This window comes from Phymastichus coffea, unplaced genomic scaffold (genome assembly GCF_024137745.1).
Source record: "Phymastichus coffea isolate CEN01 unplaced genomic scaffold, Cenicafe_Pcof_1.1 PCOF00144, whole genome shotgun sequence".
NCBI lineage: Eukaryota > Metazoa > Arthropoda > Insecta > Hymenoptera > Eulophidae > Phymastichus > Phymastichus coffea.
Window position 1 is genome coordinate 365732 of NW_026706955.1, and position 20824 is coordinate 386555.

The 20824-nt window shown below is 38.4% G+C and overlaps 2 protein-coding genes across 5 annotated transcripts in view; one reads left to right on the plus strand and one right to left on the minus strand.

Annotated features, from left to right (window-relative positions):
* The window catches only part of LOC131672166 (gamma-aminobutyric acid receptor subunit beta), a 143622-nt gene that overhangs the window by 105220 nt on the left and 17578 nt on the right, over positions 1-20824 (plus strand). For 3 of the 4 annotated variants that reach the window (XM_058949211.1, XM_058949213.1, XM_058949212.1), the window contains exons 6-7: positions 6366-6503; positions 13669-13953. In XM_058949211.1, coding sequence (XP_058805194.1) covers positions 6366-6503; positions 13669-13953 — 423 coding nt within the window. The remainder of the gene's footprint in view (positions 1-6365; positions 6504-13668; positions 13954-20824) is intronic. The other variant, XM_058949214.1, reaches the window with a different exon arrangement.
* Positions 19254-20554, minus strand: LOC131672167 (peptidoglycan recognition protein 1-like). The gene is made up of 2 exons (XM_058949215.1): positions 20267-20554; positions 19254-20073 (listed from the first exon to the last, which is right to left on the minus strand). Exons 1-2 carry the CDS (start codon positions 20412-20414, stop codon positions 19520-19522), a joined length of 702 nt encoding a protein of 233 aa, XP_058805198.1. The 5' UTR covers positions 20415-20554; the 3' UTR covers positions 19254-19519.

Sequence of the window (20824 nt, forward strand, 5' to 3'; positions counted from 1 at the left end):
ATATAAAATTATTCGTTTCCAATATTTCTGAGAGAGGCTGCTTTATAAATACAATGAAAATTTGTTGATTTTCAACATCAGAGAGCCTTTATTCATTTGTTTCAAAAGTCTTTTCAATGGATCTATTTTTTAATTTGGCAAGATACCTTGAAAAAAAATTTTTTAATTTTTTAAAAATAATTTCTCATTTGTTCCAAAAATCTTTCTGTAAATGATAAATCCATTCGTATTTATTTTTTTTTATTTCATCTACGTCGAAAAAAAAAGTAGGCAATGCTTGTACATTTCGTGCTACATAATGAAAGCACACTATTAAAAAGTATAACTTTTGTAAAAATTTTAATGAACGAAAATTGAAAACTCGGTCATTTTCACTTTATAAAATTTAAATTTAAAAGGTTAACACTTATGAAAATGACGTATTTTAATTGAAAATAACTTTTACTTTCTTATATAAAAATATACGTTAGAATTTTGAGCAAATTGTACAGCAACTCATGGGAATCTTCTTTCTTCTATTAGTCTTGAAATCTCAAAAATATTGGAGCCAAAGCAAGCAATTAAATTAGTGTAAACGTAAGCTGAAAAATTCCAAAATAAGGAAGAAGCGTACAGCAGAGGGTGCGGAATGCGCGTCCACACGCAAACCACGCACGAAAATGTAAATCAGTGCGTGAGAGAGTAGAGCGTCAGGTCCGAGCTGCAGTCCAACGGCTCATTAAGGTGCAAGACGAGTAGCTGGCTAGGGGCTAGGGAACGTAGGTGCAATTGCGCGATACCGAGGCCCACAAGTACTACCGCTGTTGCCGGCGTCGTGCGCGCATTCGGTCACCCTCGTAGATTTCTGCACGATGCTAAACTTCCGATAAGCATGTCGCGCACTTCCTTAGCACTCGCTTTGCATACCGAGCCCTGGCTCTACGTACACGTAGTGAGCGAACGCGTGCCTTTGAGCTTTTATGCGATACTCTCTGTATGTGTCTGCGTGTATATACATTGGACTCGACTCCAAATGAAGTAGCTGATTGGCCTGATCAAGACTGCCTTTTTATGCGTGACTCAAGTTTGTGACTATTGTCTTCTTGTCGAGGGAACTTACTGATTTATTTTCATTTTGCTGCACAGAGACAGTGATTTTTTTTTTTTTTCGAAGTAATGAATAGTTACGGACTTTGCAAAACAAATTCTTTGCGATCGTATCCACGTGTAAAGCATTGCTGTTTCGTCTCTAACGCAACGAAACGGGAGATCAGATAAATGCTGAATCGCATAACAAGGAGCAATAACTAACTGCAACGAGTCACACACGCACGCGCGTTCATAGAGAATAGTCGCGCTCGCTCGCAACGCGTGGCAAACTGTGTGCATAGCCACACCACCACGAGTGTAAGGCAAAAAAGCACATAGTTATTGCACGCACGCCTGCACAACACGATGTCTTTCTCTATCTTTCTCAGTACTACTACTTGTTTTTCTCTTCTCAGTGATTTTTTTTTGTTTGCCACATGTCCGTTGATGAATGTCATCCTTTATCCCCTTTCACAGAAACTGCGCAAAAACTTTTCTCATCCGATAAAATTTTTCTCTCCCCTTCCTCTTCACGTATGTAGCATGTAGACCGAAAGAGTTCTTCAGCCGCGTAAGACAAGAAATAAAGCGACAATGAACAATCAACGAGTAGAGTGTGTAGTTTAGATGTATCTTTTTCCTTGTTTTGACCATCGTGAGCAATGCTAACATAACTCGGAGAGACACGTAATGGAATGAGTATCCGGGTGAGTATGTTGGCAATGCACGCGTGAGCGACTAACCAAACTTCCTTCTTCTTTTACTCATCCTATTTTCAAGGAATGCCAGTATGTGACCTATTGTACTTAAATTGAACAGGCGCCGCTGATGTTTATGTATAAATGTCTACTAAACATATGCATACATACTAACAATGTCCAGCGAAGATTACGGCGTCGGCGACTTGTGATAGTAGAGAGAAAAGTGCTTTTCAGCGTATAATGGGTATTTTTTTATAATTGTAATGTAAACTCTTTGATGACGGCATGAACAAAATCTGAAAGCTTATAAGTTTTATATGAATAATAGTGTTACGATGCACTATGATCGGTTAATTTTTTTCATAATCGTTAACTATAAATTAATATTCAGAAAAACTGTACGAAAAGACAATGAATCCTATTAAAAACCCTTATTTTCAACGTGCTACGAAGACCAATTCTATATAAGCATCGGGATAAACAAAAATAGTCTGGCCTGTCATCCGCACTTCTGTCAACAATTTCAAAACGTCCGGCAGACCTGCGTTGTCGCGTCATGGCCTCAAAACCAGGAGCAAAAGTGACGCCGTCGTCAGTGGTTTGAACGTCCTTTCATATGTGTACACAAAACGTTGAAGACGCGGTCAAGGTCGTGACGGCGCGTGTGGAGAATGGAGCGCAAGGTCGCGAGCGCGAGCGCTAACGAAAATTTTTCCGAAAATCGATCGCAAGAGCCTTACCGGAAACTAGGTTGCACGCGTATACTAACACCGATTTATGGACTAATTTACCGGCTTCTCTGCAGATAATTAGTTGATTGCTGTGATTTACTTCGTTTTGTGCGGCTTAAAGGTCATTTGCATTTTATGTTTTTTTTTGCGCGGCCGTTGTGAAAGGAGTTCATTTTTTCAAAAAGAAAGAAATAAATTTCAAGTCAGAAGAATGACTTTCAACAACTTGATTTAACGGAGGTTCAATTAAAAGTTGTTTTCGTCATCAAAGACTTTCCATCTCTCTCTCTCTCTCTCTCCTATGCAAAGATGTCGTTTTCTTCATTTGGACAAGCTTCTAATTGGCGGTGTAGATATATACGTAAGGTCATTCGTTTATTTTTCAACTTTGTTCTCTCTTTATTTGTCTCCTCTCCGTACCTCTCATACAACAGAGTTGTTTTCCACATATCAATATATATAAGTATAAACTAACTACACTTTTGTTTCTTTACCTCAGAGAGAAAGAAAGAAACGAAACTCTTTAATCAGTCCACTTAATCTTGAGTAGTTTCTTTTTCTCTTTCACTACGAAAGCATTCTGATTCAACTGCTGCACGCGAACTTTTTTTGCTGCGAAATCCGCATACATACTAATCGTCTCAAGTGACTACGAAAAAGCCGGAGAACTTTGTTTCGCGTACGTCACTTAAGCGTCGCCCTCTCTTTCTACAACAGTTTTCATAAATTTCAATTTTTTTTATATACTATCGTGCTGCCACATTGCAACGGTGAGTTATTATTGTTCTTGACTTATGATTTATAATGTCAAGAATAGTGTACAATTTCAAAATCTCACGAGAGATTGAACGAGCGGTTGTTAGTTTATCGAACGAAATCGTTGAAAATTGTTGTCGTAAAAACCCCGAATCAGAAAGCTTCTATATAGTAATTTATTATATTATAATATTTTTTGTATTCTAAGAAAAATTTAGCTTCATGTGACAAGGCAACTAAAATATTAGTCACATTGAGCTAAATTTATAAAAAAGACTGCCATTTCGAAAACGTAGCTTTTCAAAATTACAGTCAAATGTAATAAGTGTCATTCCAAAATTCTATACGAAACCTTTTTCTTATATATATAAAAGTATGTGTGTGTACACGCGCGCGTGTGTGTAAATAAATGTAGTAGTAAAGAAAAAAAAATGCGCGCAAAAGAAATTTGTTATAAAAGCGAATGTAATATTAGAGCAGGTTGTGTTTTTTCTTTTTGTTTTCTGTGTCTTTCTCTCTCTGTCACGCTCTGAATTGTGAAAATCTCTGTACTGGGTTCTCGTTGTGCGGGGCCCCGGTTTTGGTAAACCATTCTTCTCCCCTCCTGAAGTTGGATACACAATGCGCGATATTCGGTACAAATGGAATTCTGGCCTACAGTCGGTCGGCATCTCGAGCGAGGTGGAACTGCCGCAGTTTCGCGTGCTCGGGCACAGGCAGCGACAGACAACCATACACCTTTCTACAGGTAGATATCTATCTCTCTTTACTCTCTTCTTCTCTCTCTCTTTCTGTCTCACTATCTCTCTTTTTGGTGCTATCGTCTCTCTTCTCTCTTTCTTTCTCGACGACATACATACATAGACACACACACACACACACACATTCTCTCTCTACTTCACGTCTGACCAAACTCCGACTCTCACTACTGGATGTCGAAACTTGGGCTTATTCTATTTTCTCTCGTTCTGTTTGCCTATTTCATCACCATTCACACTAATATATACACGCGGCTCCCTGTATTTTCATATATTCATTGTTTTTTATAACGTCTATAACAATTATTATGTGTGAGTATATAATGACACCGTAAAATTAATATATATCGCACACATATATTTCACGTTCAGCTATCACTTATCTATATATAAATTATATAATTGCGTATGGATAAACCTAGTCGCTTTAGCGGATGGTGTACACGTATATATCGATTACGTATTCCCTTTCGTTCTCTGTCTCTCTATGTATGTTTATTTTTCCTTTTTATGCCTAGGAGAGTCACTGATACAACTCGCGCGCGTTCGAGTTTACTTTTCTCTTTCTCTCTCTCTCTCTCTCTTTCTTTCTCTCTCTCTCTCTCTCTCTCTCTCTTTCTATGTATATGTATATACATAGACATATAGACACACATATATATATATCCTCTATTGAGTATACAAACACGCTTCTACTGCCTGGAAAGTTTGATGACTGGACTGATCTAAACATTGCACACTGAATTTCGTAAGACAAATAATACATGGTTGAAGTTTTTTACTGACTTTAACTAAGTAATATCTGTTAAATCACTGGTAAATTTCAATTGTTAAACATGTTCATTATTTTTAAAAGGAATATAATAACATGAAATATTTAGCTCTGATAAAAACGAATTATAAAATATGCCTTGATTCTTTGAGTATATAAAACGAATTTTTAAGCGTCGAACTAACTTTTGTAAAATTAATCTATCGGAAGAATTATGAAAAGTTACTAATTAATTTTCTCGTTCAGAAAGAGACCAGTAAAATTTTCCATATTTGAGTGGTTGGCGGGACGAAAAGCAATTAAATCTTTTTTGCCCATTCACTCTCAAACGACGAAGACCGAACAGAGCTGGCTCCTTAATCACTCGTTCTTTTTCTCTCGGGGTGGTCGCGGTGAACAGCCACTCGAGGCCGCAAAACAAGACGACGACGAGAACTGGACGTCGCCGAATCTAACGACTAGACGGTGACGAGCGCTAAATTCCCAGGAGCTTTCTAATTGGAAAGGGAAGCCGCGGCGAGGAGGAAAAAAAACAAGAATGAATTCCAATCGAGTCGTTTTCTTCACTCTCTCTCTCTCTCTCTCTCTCTCTCTCTCTCTCGCTCTCGACTTTTTTTTCCTTCGGCTGACCGAGTGCACGCCAAGATTTTGCTTGAATAGCAGTATAACGAGTCTACGCCGATAATAAATTGCCGCGGGTTTTCCGATGACGAAGCTACTTTTATTGGTATCGCCAAGTTTGATGATTTGTCGATGGCGACTGAGGAAATGTTTACGCTTCTTTCTCTTTTATTTTCGTCGGATAAGCGATTTATTTTATATGGTTTTTTTTTTGTAGTCATGAAGCTAATCAGAATTGTCGATCTATATAGGTAAATATATAGGTAAAAATCGGCTGTTTATTTAAAAATTCAACAATTTTAAAGTATATCCATAATATTAAAAGGTATAAACACAAAAAAATTCAACTGTACATGTAACCGAGTGCAGTCGCACCAAAAATCGACCTAATAACTTATCCGTTGACTAATTAAGACTTAATTAACCGTTAAAAACACAGGAAAACGAAAAACAGAACCATCTAAATAACTAGCTTCAGTCCAGTTTTTGCAAGTATTCTTCACAGTTCGTATAAGCTCTATGTACAGATTAAACAAGAGAGAGAGAGAGAGAGAGAGAGAGAGAGAAAGAGAAAGAGAGAGGGAGATAGTAGTAGTTAATGTCTCCGCAATAAAAAGAGTTTTTGCGGTACATTAAGCGTTTCACTGTTGAAATCACGTCGCAAAGACTGTTTCTCCAGTGTGACATTATCTCGCATCGATACAACACACACGCTAATAGCCTTCCGCAGTTTTTCGTTTGTTTTTTTCTTTTTTTTCTTTTCATTTCTCGCTGACTTTCCTAAATATCCTCGAAGCGAAAAAAGAAAGAAAGAAAGAGAAGCTCGCCCGCCACACGCGAATGTACGTTAAAAAAAAAGAAAAAATAAGAGCGAAGGTAAGTGGAGGCCCCGTCGCTCTCGTCACTCGTACGTGTGCAGAGGACGCAACACCAAGATGGGCCTCTCTCGTTTTTCCAGTCGGCTACACGATGCGCGACATCCGCTACAAATGGAACGAGGGCCTTAACAGCGTCGGCGTCAGCAACGACGTCAGCCTGCCCCAGTTCAAGGTCCTCGGACATCGGCAGCGAGCCCACGAGATTAGCCTCACCACCGGTAATGTATCATCATCTCAACAAATCTCCAACCAACCAACAACTGCAATCAACCAACCGACTGTCTCTCTCGTAACAAACATAGAAACAAATTGTGATCCTGTTCATGTTCTTTTTGTGGGATTCTTCTGTCTATAATATATTATTAAAAAGTAACGATTTTGTTGCAATCGTTGCCACTTTGTCATATCTACATTTTGATTATCTTTGCCAGTATGTATCTTTGAAAAACAATCTTTCAGTGGGAGCGTTATAACGATGTTTGAAATCGTAATCTCAAAGAAAGATATTCTTAAATGAAAAAAAAAAAATTTAATTACGAAAATGGCAAGTGTGGCGTAACCGAGTCTAGGTGAGAGCTGTGTAATTGAAAATTCAAATTTATACCGCACGTCGGCATTTAATTGGTCAATTACAACGATAATTAAAAGCGCACCCCATTAACCTTAATATAATTTTATTAACCGGTAAAACTATAATGTCAAATATATTGGATATTAATTTTACGTTCCACTAGTATAAACTTGACCGATGAACGTTATTATAGCTTCGAAAATGACGTAGCCTAAAAAAAACAAAAAGCTTCGTCGTAAATTTGACTATACTTATCTCCTCGCATACCGCACATCCCGAATCATTCGAGAAAAAAAATAGCTCTCGTGGCGCAACGACAACGAAATACTCGACAAGAGAGAGGAGAAAAGAAATAACACACATCCGAGCCTATATATGCTGCATACACGACGAAAACAAAAATACGCCCGTCGTCGTCGATGCAAGATTCATGAACGTGTAAAAAAAAAAAAAAATTTACGTATGTATGAGTGGAGGATCGAGGGAAGTCGAAAAATATCGGAGAGCTTTGCTTGCTCTGATTTATTTTCGCGTGCTCGATGCCCTTCCTTCATTCCTCTTCTCTTCTTACTTTTCTTATTTTGATCCACGAGGCGTTTCCGCGCAGCACCTATTTTCCGTGTAGCTTTAGGTAGATATTCTTTTCATCGCGATCACTTATTTCTCTTTTTTTGGGGGAAGTTATTTGATTGAGCACCGTTTTCTTTCGGGTGAATTGTGTAACGAGAAAGTGGATCAGAAGTGATCAATTTAGTTTTGCAATGCTAATTGATTTTGGTAAGGAATACGGTTCGTCCATTTATTATTCAACCTGATTTTTGCCATTTTAATCTAGAAATTTGCGTTCTACTGATACCCGACGGTGTATAAATTTGGGTTGGATCAGATTATAATCCAATATAAAATTATCTACGACCACAATCCCGAATGAAGTTACGAGTTCAATAACCGACTGGATCAGATTCTTATCCGATGCTTCATCTTCACAACCCAATTCAATAGTCTCAAATTTGTTTCGAGCTTTCATCCTAAAAATAGTACGCATAACAACACCTTGCAAAAGATAACATCAAACGTCCGAGATGCGCAAGCTGTTTTTTCCTCCGCTCCAAAAAATAAAGTCCATCCGAACAAAAGACTCGAGCCTTCTTCAGTATAATTTCGCTATCGCGATTCTTTTCATTGCGTTTCGCTTGGCTTTTTCCATCTTGCAAGGCGTTGTCTGATTTCACAAGGGTTGGCGAGAAAGGGAAGAGAAGGTACACCTGTCTTTTAAGGACAAAATAAGGAAAATGAAAATTCTCGCGCGCTGGAAATAGAAAATTTTCAAGAGTCCCTCTATTTAGAACAGCAGATGCAAATGTTTGGAAATCAATATCACGATCAAGGTCCGCGAGATTATCACTTTAGTTAATGTAATTTGATTATCGTAAAATATATGTAAATAGTAGATAGTCAATGACAAACAAATGTACCAATAATTACCGAGTGGACGATAGAATTTCGTTAGAGCCGATGCCGAAATAGCATTGATCTAGAGAACGAGCGTCTCCGGCATATATCTGCTTATTCGCAAATGCAAATGCTTGCATAGGAAGGCAGCAATGCACATAGCCACGGGGAGTATAATTGGGAGTAAGCTGCTGCTGTATATATTGAAGCGAGTGAGATGCATTCGTATATGTATATACTCACCACTTTGGCTCTATTGATAGTATATATACATCCGCCTATCATTAGTTGGCCGCCTTACTACTCAATGGAGAATCGTTATCCCTATGTGTGACCTTTTTTTAAGCCGAGTCGCAAAGCTGTAAATGATTGCTGTAACGAGGGACGATCTTTCCGCCTCCTTCAAACGTGCATAGATGAATTTCAATGCACGTAAATTTGTTTTTAATGAGTTGCAACTGGAGTATCTCTTCGGCAAGGGTGTAAAAAATTGAAAAAAAAAAAAAAAAGAAAAGCGTATGCTATTTTTGTGTATGAACGAGGACTCTACTGATTGAGATACATGCAAATTGAACAACTCAAAATTAGAAGGATGCGCTGAAATATTTTCTTAAGGAAGTATTTTTTTCAATTTTTATTAATTTAATTTTTGTCGGTAATATTGTTACATTATTCGTCACGTAATGAATGTAAATTATACCGGAGAGAGTATAGGATAAAGAGAATTCTACAAAGTACATAAAGAAAGAAAGAATGAAATCGAAAAGAAATAACCGTAAGACAAACTTAACTTGAATCTTTTTAAATGAATGGCAACCTACAGGCAACTTCAATTTTCCAATATTCCATTTGAAATGCATCTTGCTATGAAGTTTGATTCAATAAAACTGAAAAGTACGTCATAAACTTGAATAAGTGATTTTTCAAAAAAATGATGAGACTCCCCCTCTGCATGGCTATATTATAAAACAAACATAGTATTATTCTTCGTAATTATACTGACAGTTTCCAAAAGGAAAGTTAAAACAAAAAATTGAACAGTTGTTATCAGGCATTACAGTTTCTACAACAATTGCTTATTAGACGAAAATATTGTCATGCCGTGTTTCGTCCGCCTCGACAGTTTTTCAGAACGTTGAGCGTAAATTGATTTCCAAAGCAAAACATTGATTCGGCACAAGAGAGAAAGAGCTCCTTCAATATTATTTTACCGAGCATTTACTTCAACTTTCTTCGAGTAAACATCAATATAAAACACACAGGGTACGGCAAGCGCGAGCAGATGGCGGTATAAAATCTCATTTTCCAAATGCACGCCCGAGAGCAAATATATATACTTTTCCAATCTGCTAAGAATATCGAAAAATCTCTCTCTTTCTGCGTGGTGCTTTTTCGAAAGATAAAGGAAGCAATTCGCCTCGACGATATATTAAATCGGCACTCTCTGGTTCGCCTCAACTCTCACCACCTGACCTCTCCTATATGAAAGTTTGCTCGCGCGCCAACGACAACTTGCCTGTTTTCCGTTCTCGTGAGTTAATGGCTGCGCGATATGTGTTAAAGATAAGTTATAAAATAGCCAATACATATATTTCTAAGATACCAATTTATTTTAAAATTAACAAAAGAAATTATTAAATGTTACTGAGAACCATACAATATACACGAATTAAAAATTATTAAAACTGCAAAATACTAGTATAGTAATATTGCAGAAGAAAATTCCGTCATTGCTTTGCATCAGTTCTGAAGAACTGCAGGTACATATTTACTAGGATATTGTTTTCGTACTGATGTTTCTTTTCTTTCTGGCGCATCTATAGCTAAACTGTAGAACTAATTGACGATCAATCATTTTTTCAAAAGAATATCGTATCATTAACTCAATTATAAATCTAACTATAATTACGTTGAAAATCTCGTTTTACTTGTCAAAAATACGAGCCATCAATCTGATTCGATTGACATTTAATCACAGTCATTATTGAGTTTATGCTCATGCGCTAAGAAACATTTTCAATATTACCAATCGAATGAAAATATAATTTTTTAAAAAGGCAAAACGATTAAAAACAATATATCATCGAGTAGTTCAAGGAAAAAGGGACGTCGAATAAAGACATGTCTCTCGCTTCTTGGAAGCTGTTCTCTCTTTCTCTCTCTCTCTCTCTCTCAGGAGCAAGGACTTTGCACAAAGCACGTCGCGCTAGTTGACGAGCAAACAGAATGGTCGATCTATTGGAAATGTCGCAGGGGGGGGGGGGGGAGGCGTGTTATACACAGCTTGCAAACTTGGGAAATGAAGGAAGCGCACTGGAGGTTTAATCATTCGTTGGAAGATCGACAGTCACTTTCTTGCTCTTCCACTACCTCTTTATTTCTGTGTTTTAACGTGCCTTTCTTTTCCTGCTGTACGAGTACTTTTTTCTCATTAAGCAGCTGCTTCTCTCATCGACTGAAATGTTTTCCTGGGATTTTAAATATTTTTGAAATGTATCCTTAGTCGTGTACTTTTTCTTCGTCACGATATTGAAAACAATCTCGGAGAAATCAGAATGACGGTAGAAGCCGCGAAATACATTTCTTAGTTCGTCGGGTAGAATTTGAATCTCCGAAATATAACTCAGCAAGTCTTGTCTCTTGGCGTCGCTTCTCTCTCAATCTCATCCGTTACTCCGTTATCGCCGCCGAGATTCCGAGAGTCCGAACCGCTGCGTTCTGTCATCCTCTGCCCTGAATAATCGGTGGCCATTCATTTGCAGGAACAGCAAAGTTGGCGTCTGCTACTGCTGCTGTCTCGGCCAGACCAAAATTATTTCCTTAATTAGGAAGAAGAGCACCCCGAATTAATCACAATTAAAGGCTCATTCGTCTGTGGCGCGCGCGAGAACATTAACATCCGTGATTTGCGACGAAAAACCAGCTTTTTTTCGATACACTCCGCGCGACTTTTCGACTCATCAATCTTCTTTTTCTTTCGATTCGACAGCTCTCCGAGAGAGCCGAGACAGACACGCCAATTTCACGACTTGCCGCAGTGAAAAGTCCTTTTCCTCACTCAGTCCTGGATCATCCAATTACTTGGCGGCGTACGAGAGTTGAACCATTAATTTGTTTTCAACTTCTTAGTCTTTTTCCTTCTTCTTCTTCACCACGATCTAAACGCATCCATCTTACTTTTGAATCTTAAAATTTCCAGTTATTTATACATGATGAACATTGCGTATGATATAAATCATTGAAGTATTATTTGACACCATGCTACAAGTTTACTATAGTTCTAGAACTTACACACAGATGCACTGCAAGTAGAAGTCAACATTGGCACAAGTATTATTGCGTCAAAAATAAATTGCTGTGCTTATTCGGAATATTTACCATCTTGAATACAATCATCTGATTATTTTAAGTTGCGTTTGCTTCTAACTGTTTGAATAATTTATTGTTCTACATTTGCAACAGAAAAATAGTATCGCATCGAGAATCTTTAAGAAACTCCTGAAAAAAGACAAAATTCAAAAGCTATAAAAAGGCATTTAGAGCAAGATAAACTTGGAAGTTGCGGGCCATCCATAACTCTCAAATCCGCAGCATAAATAAGCCATTCCAGAACGAATCTTAACACGTCTCAGTGGGGATTTTGCTCTACGGGTTGGCGGATAGCGTCTTTCTCTCTCTCTCTCTCTCTCTCTCTCCCTCTCTCTCTCTCTCAAACTCTTAGGTGGCTTTTACATCGGGTGGTTTGCCGTGGCGACACTGCCTGAATACATCTTACTACGTGACTCGCGAAGCTGGTTTGGAATGACAATGACGGCAACGCGCAACGCCCAGCAGCGCAACCGAGTTTTATCGGGTTTAATTTAGTTTCACGCGTACGACCTCGTTTTCACCTTTGCCGATGTTTCTTTTCCTTTTTTCTTTCTTCTTTTTTCCCTCATAAATTAACTTTTATCAAGTATAAACAGTTCTCTACACGACAGGGTAGTAATAATCTCTATGGCAGTAATGACCTTCCAAAATTTCTGGTATTACGTAAGTTCTATGTTCGGTCTCTTCGTTGTTTTTACTAGATACATTTGAAGGGAAAGGATCCAACAATTTATTGAACGCGGCAGCATTTTTTTCGCGCTTGTATAGCGAGGAAAAAATACGAACAGAAATAAAGTTCGAAGTAAAGTTCGTAAAAGTCCACGAGAAATAAAGCGAATTAATTTTTTTGCAAATTGTAGTAGCAGCGTGACAGTCTGTGGGAATCGACCGAAAGGAGTTGCGAATATAAATCACCACCACTATTAGCAATAAACGTAGCAATAAAATAAACATTAAATGATGACAAGTAATATTTTTTCCAAAAATGACTTTTGTTTTTATTCACGTTCGATTGGTAAATTACAACGCCAATCATTTACAGTTCCGAGAATTGTACGTGTTGAATAAAATATGAAAACTTTACCGACAGAAAAGTTAACAACTGGATTGTATTTCATTTGCAAATATCGGATGAGAAATCCCGACATTTCAACAAACTACGTACGTTTTTTTAAATCCCATTCGACGTATATACAAGATAAAATAGCAATTTCATAAATTCACCTCACAGAAGAATAATGAGAAGTAAAACGTAAATCGAGAGACATATTTCACAATTAACTTGAGCTTTCGCGTGTTAAAATAGCCATTTCAGAAATTGTCCCCAACAAAAGCCATAAAAAGTAAAACGTAGATTGTGCGACATTTTTCACAGCCGACTTCACATTTCGCTATTAAAACACTGACGATCGAGCTGAACACGAAAAATACATCGATGGATAATTAGCAAGAGTCCTCCCGCTCCTTCTCTCTGAAACTGTCGAGGGGCGCTCTTATCCATGGTATTCTATTTTTTTGCAGCAGGCTTAATCGGTTAATCCGTCCGTGAGCACGATCTGGAAAATTGGGTCGAGGCATACGATATGCAGTCGAGCGTATAGCTGCGAATACGTATGTGTATTTCGTTTTTGCCTGTCGCTCGCGCAGCTTTAGTTTTTTAAGTACTCGTGTTACGTGGAATAAACGCCGGATTTATGTACTCATCGATATCTAAATACTGCCTTGTTTTACTTGTTAAAGCCATCTTTAGTATGAGCTATTCAAAGTGTAGATATACGACAAAAGTGGCAAAGAATTGGTGGCAAAACTGTATGTTCAGCGCCGAAGATGAACCATTAGAGGAGCAGAAGAGACAAAGGAAACTTGGAATATTTGGGGGATGTACATACATTATCGTTGTTTTCCTACATGCAATTCTGTTCGTTACTTTGTTGAAACGTGGATTGGTGAACTCGAGCCATGGTGTCGTTATGCTTTGTCGAATGTCGCAGGTAACTACTCACGATTGGCGTGCGAGATCCAGTTCGTAAGGTCGATGGGCTACTACCTGATCCAGATCTACATACCCTCGGGTCTTATTGTCATAATCTCGTGGGTGAGCTTTTGGCTAAACCGAAATGCAACCCCCGCTCGGGTCGCCCTCGGAGTAACCACTGTGCTCACCATGACAACCCTCATGTCCTCCACCAACGCGGCACTGCCCAAAATCTCCTACGTCAAGTCCATCGACGTTTATCTGGGAACATGTTTCGTCATGGTCTTCGCATCGCTACTCGGTAAGTACTGTCAGCGCTTATTCTCCCTTTTAAATTTCAGCCGCAACAGCAACAAACTCAAACTAAATCTAATGCCCATAATAAAATTCGCTCCCGGGGAAATTGAGAGTAGCCCCAATGCTGCATGCCTGCGATCGTAAAAGTCAAAGCTGTTAAATAAAACTTGTAAAATGGCTACCTCAGCGCGGCCAAGTCGTTAATCCAAACGAGCGTCCAATACGCCGAGGCAAACTTGGGCGCTTATATCGCGCCGCGACGCCAAAGTTTAGCTCGCAGCTTCGAACCGGTTTACCGATTCTGTGTTCTCGCCGAGCTTTTCCACGATACGCTTCTAAGATTGTCTAGCTTTTTTGCGCGAAAGTCTGTCTACTGGAATTGCCGATCAATTCAGATGTTATTCTCAGATTCGCATAAAACACAATACGTCTGATTTCTCCACTAATAATAAATGTCAATTGTTAAACGCAAACTTACGTATGGGGAAAATAAAAACTACGCAATATACGTTTTAAAGCTCAATAATAAAAAAAAAATAAGGACTTGGTCTTATCGGCGTTCTGGTATAATCGAATGCCGCCTTGCCAATAATCGTCGAATGGAATCTCATGCAAAATTCCATCCTCTCTGCGGGAATCATCGTGTAGGTGTGTGTGTATGTGTGTGCTCGCGCGCTCTCACGCCACTCGTTATCAGTCTACGTCGATGATTGCGTCTGATTAGGAAAAGCCAAGGCAACTAAGAGTTCTTCAAGTTCGCTATACCACCACCACCACTACCACCCGTGGTGTTTTGTAATAACACGGGAACACCACCCTCGACGCGCGTACGTTTTATCGCGCTTGTAATTGTATGCCATGCAAATGATTTACTTCGTGTTTTTTTTCGTGTGTTACGGTTGAATCATCAATTACTTGTAATTTATAAATCTTCGCTGAAGAGGAGGGGCACAACGGTTTGCGAGCGAAGAACGTAAATTATTACGCCGTATAGAAATATGAACAAAAATGCTTTATTGATTAGTCAGATAATATTTATCTTAAAGCACACATCAAATTTTCGCGTATTCGTGAAAGAAACATGTACTAGATCGGTTATTACTATCTGCTTCTCGGATACCTCTAGTTGCCTCTTATGGAAAATATGACTGGAACCGTGGTGAACAAGAATTTTCGCAATTAAATATTCCGGAAGGAAACAAAGACTGCAAATGGTCGTTGTGTTACACAGTAATCAAACAAAACCGCCAAAAGTTCTGCAGCCGATATTACTCGATCCGCTGAAAAAATTTCTTAATAAATGAGACACCATTGTAGTCCCTCCACCTCCCCACCCCCCTTTTTTTGTTTCGCGTTCGCGAATTCGCCGATTGGAAAGCTATCGAAAATTACAGCCCAGAAGAATTTCCGCACAAGCTCCAATTACAGCGGGGAAGCCGCGCTCTCACTGCCGCGGCTCGTAAAACTCTCCGGAGGACATCAACGCTCTCGGTGTAGCCATATTTGCATAAATACCGGACGCTCAAGGCCCACATACAACTGCTTATTGTGAGTGCGTATGTGCAGATACGCTGAGAGGACATAAAGCTCGGTTTTTGATGATGCGTGACGATGATTTTTTCGTAGCAAAAATTTTCGATTATGTTTTTGGTGCTGTTCAAACGCGATTTATACATTGACTGGGATTAGATGTAATGCTTTTGATTTTATAGAAACGAAAACCCACAACAACGACCTCTTTAAAAATCTACTCATGATAAAGATAGAATAAACTCGCTAATTCGACCCATTAGTTGCTAAATAATGTTTCCCCGGCAAAAAGAAAAATATTATATCCTCGTGCGAAGCTATTTTTCCGACTGTATCTAAACTTTTATCAAAACACGCAAACCATTCAGGCTGCAGAAAAACAATGTCGAATTGCCTTCTTTATCCGTTATTTGTTTGGTATCCGTACTCTGACCTAGCGAAAAACTTATTCGAAACTACATCGCGATACAATTTCTTTTTAAAACGCGTTACGTACATATCTGGTATCTGAAATATTTTTACCGATACACGTGCAAACATTTTACATTTGACGTTTTACATTTCGCAATCCCGCAGCTTTCCCGAAATGTAAAACGTCAAAAGCTTCGACTCGAATCGAGAAGATATTCGGTTGGAAACTTTTTCCAGAAGCTCCAGCGCATACTTAACTTTCCTGCTTACTGTCTTTTCGAAACGAAAATTGATGAATCGGGGGCAAAAAGTTCGTTGACGTTGAAAAGTATAAGCCCGAAAAAGAAGGCTCGAAACGAAGCAATCCAAGCACGTCGAATCACCGCGTGCGTATTCGATAATAATCAATTAACTCGGATAACGCTTTAATAAACCCGTAAAGCCGCTAAAAACTTAACGCTCGGCCGAGCAATACGTGACATAACGAGCGCGCGATTGTGCAAATATTTACCAGCCCTTCCACCCGAAAATATGTGCGCGCGTCAAATTAAGTGCGCTTTGCCGCTTCCTATCAAACGTGCATCCATACGCAAAAACACGCCACACACACACACACACACACACACACACACACACACAACTACAATCGACCCGCAACTCGCCAGTCTATATCTCGGTTATTATTTTCGACTAGGACGAGCGAGGAAGAGGGAAAAAAAGTACATTTGACCGGTTTTTTCGCTTTAATTTCGTGTACGTACGCTTGCGGATTGAAACCGCAGCCAGCGGAAACGCAATTTCGCGCCACATCGCTCGTGTCTTCTTCGTTTGGTCATTCTCTCTATTTTTTTCTTTTTTGTGTTTTCGTACCGGGGTCAATCTCGTACGTGGCTCCGTGTTATAACGTCTGTATTTTTAACGATTATTACCGCATTACTAAGATTTGCGACTTATTGATAAGTGAAAAAGTTTTGATGGTAAAATGTGCCAAGAGAGGAAATACGATTTTTTTATGACTAGACACGAGAGACTATGATTATCGATAAAAAAGTTATTTTTAACGGCCATGTAAAACACCTTCATGTTATATTTATAATTTAATAATAAATATACTTAACGATTTCAATGGACTGTCGGTAAATTGTAATTAAAAGTGATAGTTAAAATGTATATAAATTTTTTATACATGACATTTTAATCACGTTCAATAAACAGATTACTTTCAATGTGATTGATAACTTACCAATAAATGTAGCTTCCAACGTTTCGATTTTTAATTGAAATTTATAATTAAAATGTCGAGTGATATTCCATTTTTATTCGAGACTTTAAAAGCTTGCTAGACTGCTTGAAAATGATTACATTTTTAACGATCTGTAAAATTAGATTGAACGCGCTTCGCTCTGAGCAATTTAAAACGTGCTACAGCTGAGAAATTCGACAAAAAGTACATTTGTTCTCGTTGGAAAGTTTCAGTAAAGTGAACAAAACAAAGTGCTAAATCTTACAATGAATATAAAAAAAATTTTTAAAGAATTTGTTGTATCAAATTCGCTCGGATTTAAAAAAAAATCTATATTTCAAAGTTTCAAATTCCTCGTTTTGTAAAGCAATCCTCGACGAATGTTCTTGCTTTGTTTACAAAATTCACTGGAAAAGCACTTTATTAAATATTGAAGCTAACGAATGATTCGAAATCGCTGGATTCTATTCAGCCAACTAGTATTTAATTGTTAAAAATTTCAACGGCATCGGCAGAGTTGTACACACAAAACGCATTCTTTGAAGCTTACCGTAGCTGATAAACGACGAAAAATAGTATTCAGAGTGGTAGAGTTATATATTGTCGGCGAAACACAGTGAAAATTATTAGAGTGGATATCGTCCCAATTAAATCAGCTTAACGAGAACAATATTTAATTTTATACACCTGAATGATCATCAATTGGATTAAAGAATGACGTTTAAATTGTATGCTCTTTCCGTACCTCGAATTATTTCTCTGTACAAAGGATTTTTCCCAAACTTTTCCAAATAAATTTTAAACGTATTTTATATAATTTAATTTATTTTACATCATAGCTTTGTTTGTCACTTAAATTTTACGAATCTCACACGATTATAACTACTAGACACGCGTCTGTCATAATTATTAATAAAACTTCGTTGACAAACTTCCCGATTAAAAAAAAAAGAGAGTATCCTATAAAGAAATATAGACGCCCATAAGGTTGTCTGACTAGCCGGTACATCGAGGGGCTTTTTTGCGCAGGTGTGATGTAAATACGGCGTGGTTATTAATAAAAGAGGTCGCTGCAGAAGGAAAAGTTGCAGCGTATAGACGCGCGCGCGCGAAAGAGGGGGTTATTTGTGGTGAGCAACCGGCCGTGAGAAATCCGTGGCAGCAGCAGTAGCAGTAGCAGCAGCCGCGACAGACTTCTTTATTATCGAGTGGAACGAGCACCAGCAGCAGCACCTGAAATAGACCCTTCATATCACAGCCTTTCTTCGCCTAGATAGCCAGCGAAAAGGGGGCCGCGATCGAACACCGACCTTGATAAGCATTTATAGAGCGACCTCGCTACAAGCGTCGAATAAATTAGATATTGTGGCGAATAACAAACATATACGTCAAATGTACGTGCTCGCGTTTTTGCGGATTCACGCTGGTGCAAGCTCGCCCACTTCCCCGTCTCGTTGGAAGATCAAAGATGGACATTTTCCTTTTTCGTGTATGCGCTATTTTTGATGATGAGATTTCTCATCACAGTTACGATATTAATATATTACAGTCATCAAAAATACAACACATTTCCGCGTATTTCAAATGGGAAATTGCACTTATTTTCTACGTTCGATTCAGAAGTTACTATATATACTAGTCAACTTATTTTAACGTTTGACATCTCGTTTGACTCGTTAGACGACTATTCATGCTATCCATTTATTAAAGTTTGGATGTTTGCTTACAAATATTTTACATAGGCAAAGTTTAAAGAAATTATTTTAAGCATTTGTTAAACATTTGTACAAGAAGATTCATAAAAAACAATAATGGACAGAATAAAAATAGTGGCATGAAGAAAATAATAATATAGAAAAACTCCGACTTTACATGAAAATTGTTTCAATGGTCTCTTCTGAATCGTGCACAGAATGGAAAAATATTGAAATACGTATAAACAATTTTGGCAAACGGTTGATTTTGTAATGGCGATGAATTTTGTTCAATCACTTTAAAAGATAACAAAATGTAAAAAAAAATTTCATCTTCTAATGTCGAAAATCTTTTATCAGAACTTACTAATATTTGATTGAAGTACGCATACAATTAATATTTTTCCAATAAATTCAATGTTTTTCATAGTCTGCAAGGAAATAAAATTTTATTTATCTTGTTTAGCGAGAAATACATCAGTATTTTACAAAATTTTGAAAAGTTTTTATGAAAATGGCAATTACAAATCACAATTACATGATATTATAAGAAACATATACTAGAAAATGTTTCTAGGTACAGTGGTTGCTAGAATTCTTTGCAAGAGCGTTTGGAATAGTAATATCGAACAACTAGCATTTGTGTCATAAATTACAAACAAGAAAAAGTGTTTTTTACGAGGCCTTATTTTCTAATGATTGGGATCCCAATGTTCCCAAGTTTTGATAATATCGTACAACAAATCGCCAGGCCTCTGGGTATGAGGTAATCCCACCTGTTTATGCTCGAGCAACTTGTAATCCCTAGCCAACTTGTTCTCCCTAACACCGATCTGCATTAACTTGCGGGCAGTGTCAAGTTGAACTTGCGTTGGTCTCTCCTCGCGGAAAGTACCTATGAACGAAATTTCAATACTGTTCTGATGATACTTGTGCGTGTAAGCGCCTTGTTTGTCCCAACCGCGACCAATGTAGACGAAGCCATCACCACCGATCAAGAAGTTGTAGCCGATATCAAGCCACCCGTGAGACTCGATGTGGAATGCCTGAATTGAGCGAATGTGCGGCAAACATTGAGACTTGGAGTAACAGCTTTTTGTCGCGGTGTGACTGATCACCACGTAGGGCGCCGGTACTGTTTCCAAATCCAGTAGCATCTTTGTTGGTGGTCTTGCACCCCATTCCGCGCGAGTTACGAACGTTATCTCCGAGTCGACGTAGGCGTTGCTTATATTCTTCGTAGTTGCTAAACATTTTTTGTCAAACGTAAAACTTAGTCAGCGAGCGAATTTTCAGATTCGAAGATTTGGATAATGAAACTAAATGCATAAAACTTTAATTATTGATTGTCATTTTTTATTTATTTAACCAACATCGCACCGATTTAATCAAAATGTTCCTCGCGAAGATAGCAAAAAAGTGTTGCAAAAAAAGATTACCGTCACAAATATCTGGATGAGGAGCATCTTCATCGTAGCAAGTGCAATGACAATTTTTCAGTATTACCGATTTTCCTGGTCGATCAGTGGTGGCTTCGACAATCGCCGAAATTCCGCAAACGGCGAAAACGAGATTCCAATACTTCATTTTTTTCGCCCCAAGACAAACGATCCAACATACAAAAAGATATTCAGAAAATAGCGTTCATATGTAGCAGGCGTTTCGATGTCTTGAGGGATTGACGTTCTCTTTTTATACAGCAATGCACACGAAGCAGCGAGCGACGAGCGACTGATGCCAGGAGGAAATTATATCGCGCGCCACTTCCTCCTGGGTCAACGTACTATGGCTCTTCCCTCCTCTCCCCCCTTTTACGTTGCAAGTACATACTAGTGCACACACACACACGTGGATGTGTAGCGACTTCACGACCGATTATCCCTTTATACTCCACATGGCCTTTTGCCGTGCCGAGGATTGAGCTATTTTCCAGTCAACAGGTCTCAACCAACTGTAATCAAAATAGTTTTCGTAATTGCCCTGTGCGTCTCTGCTTG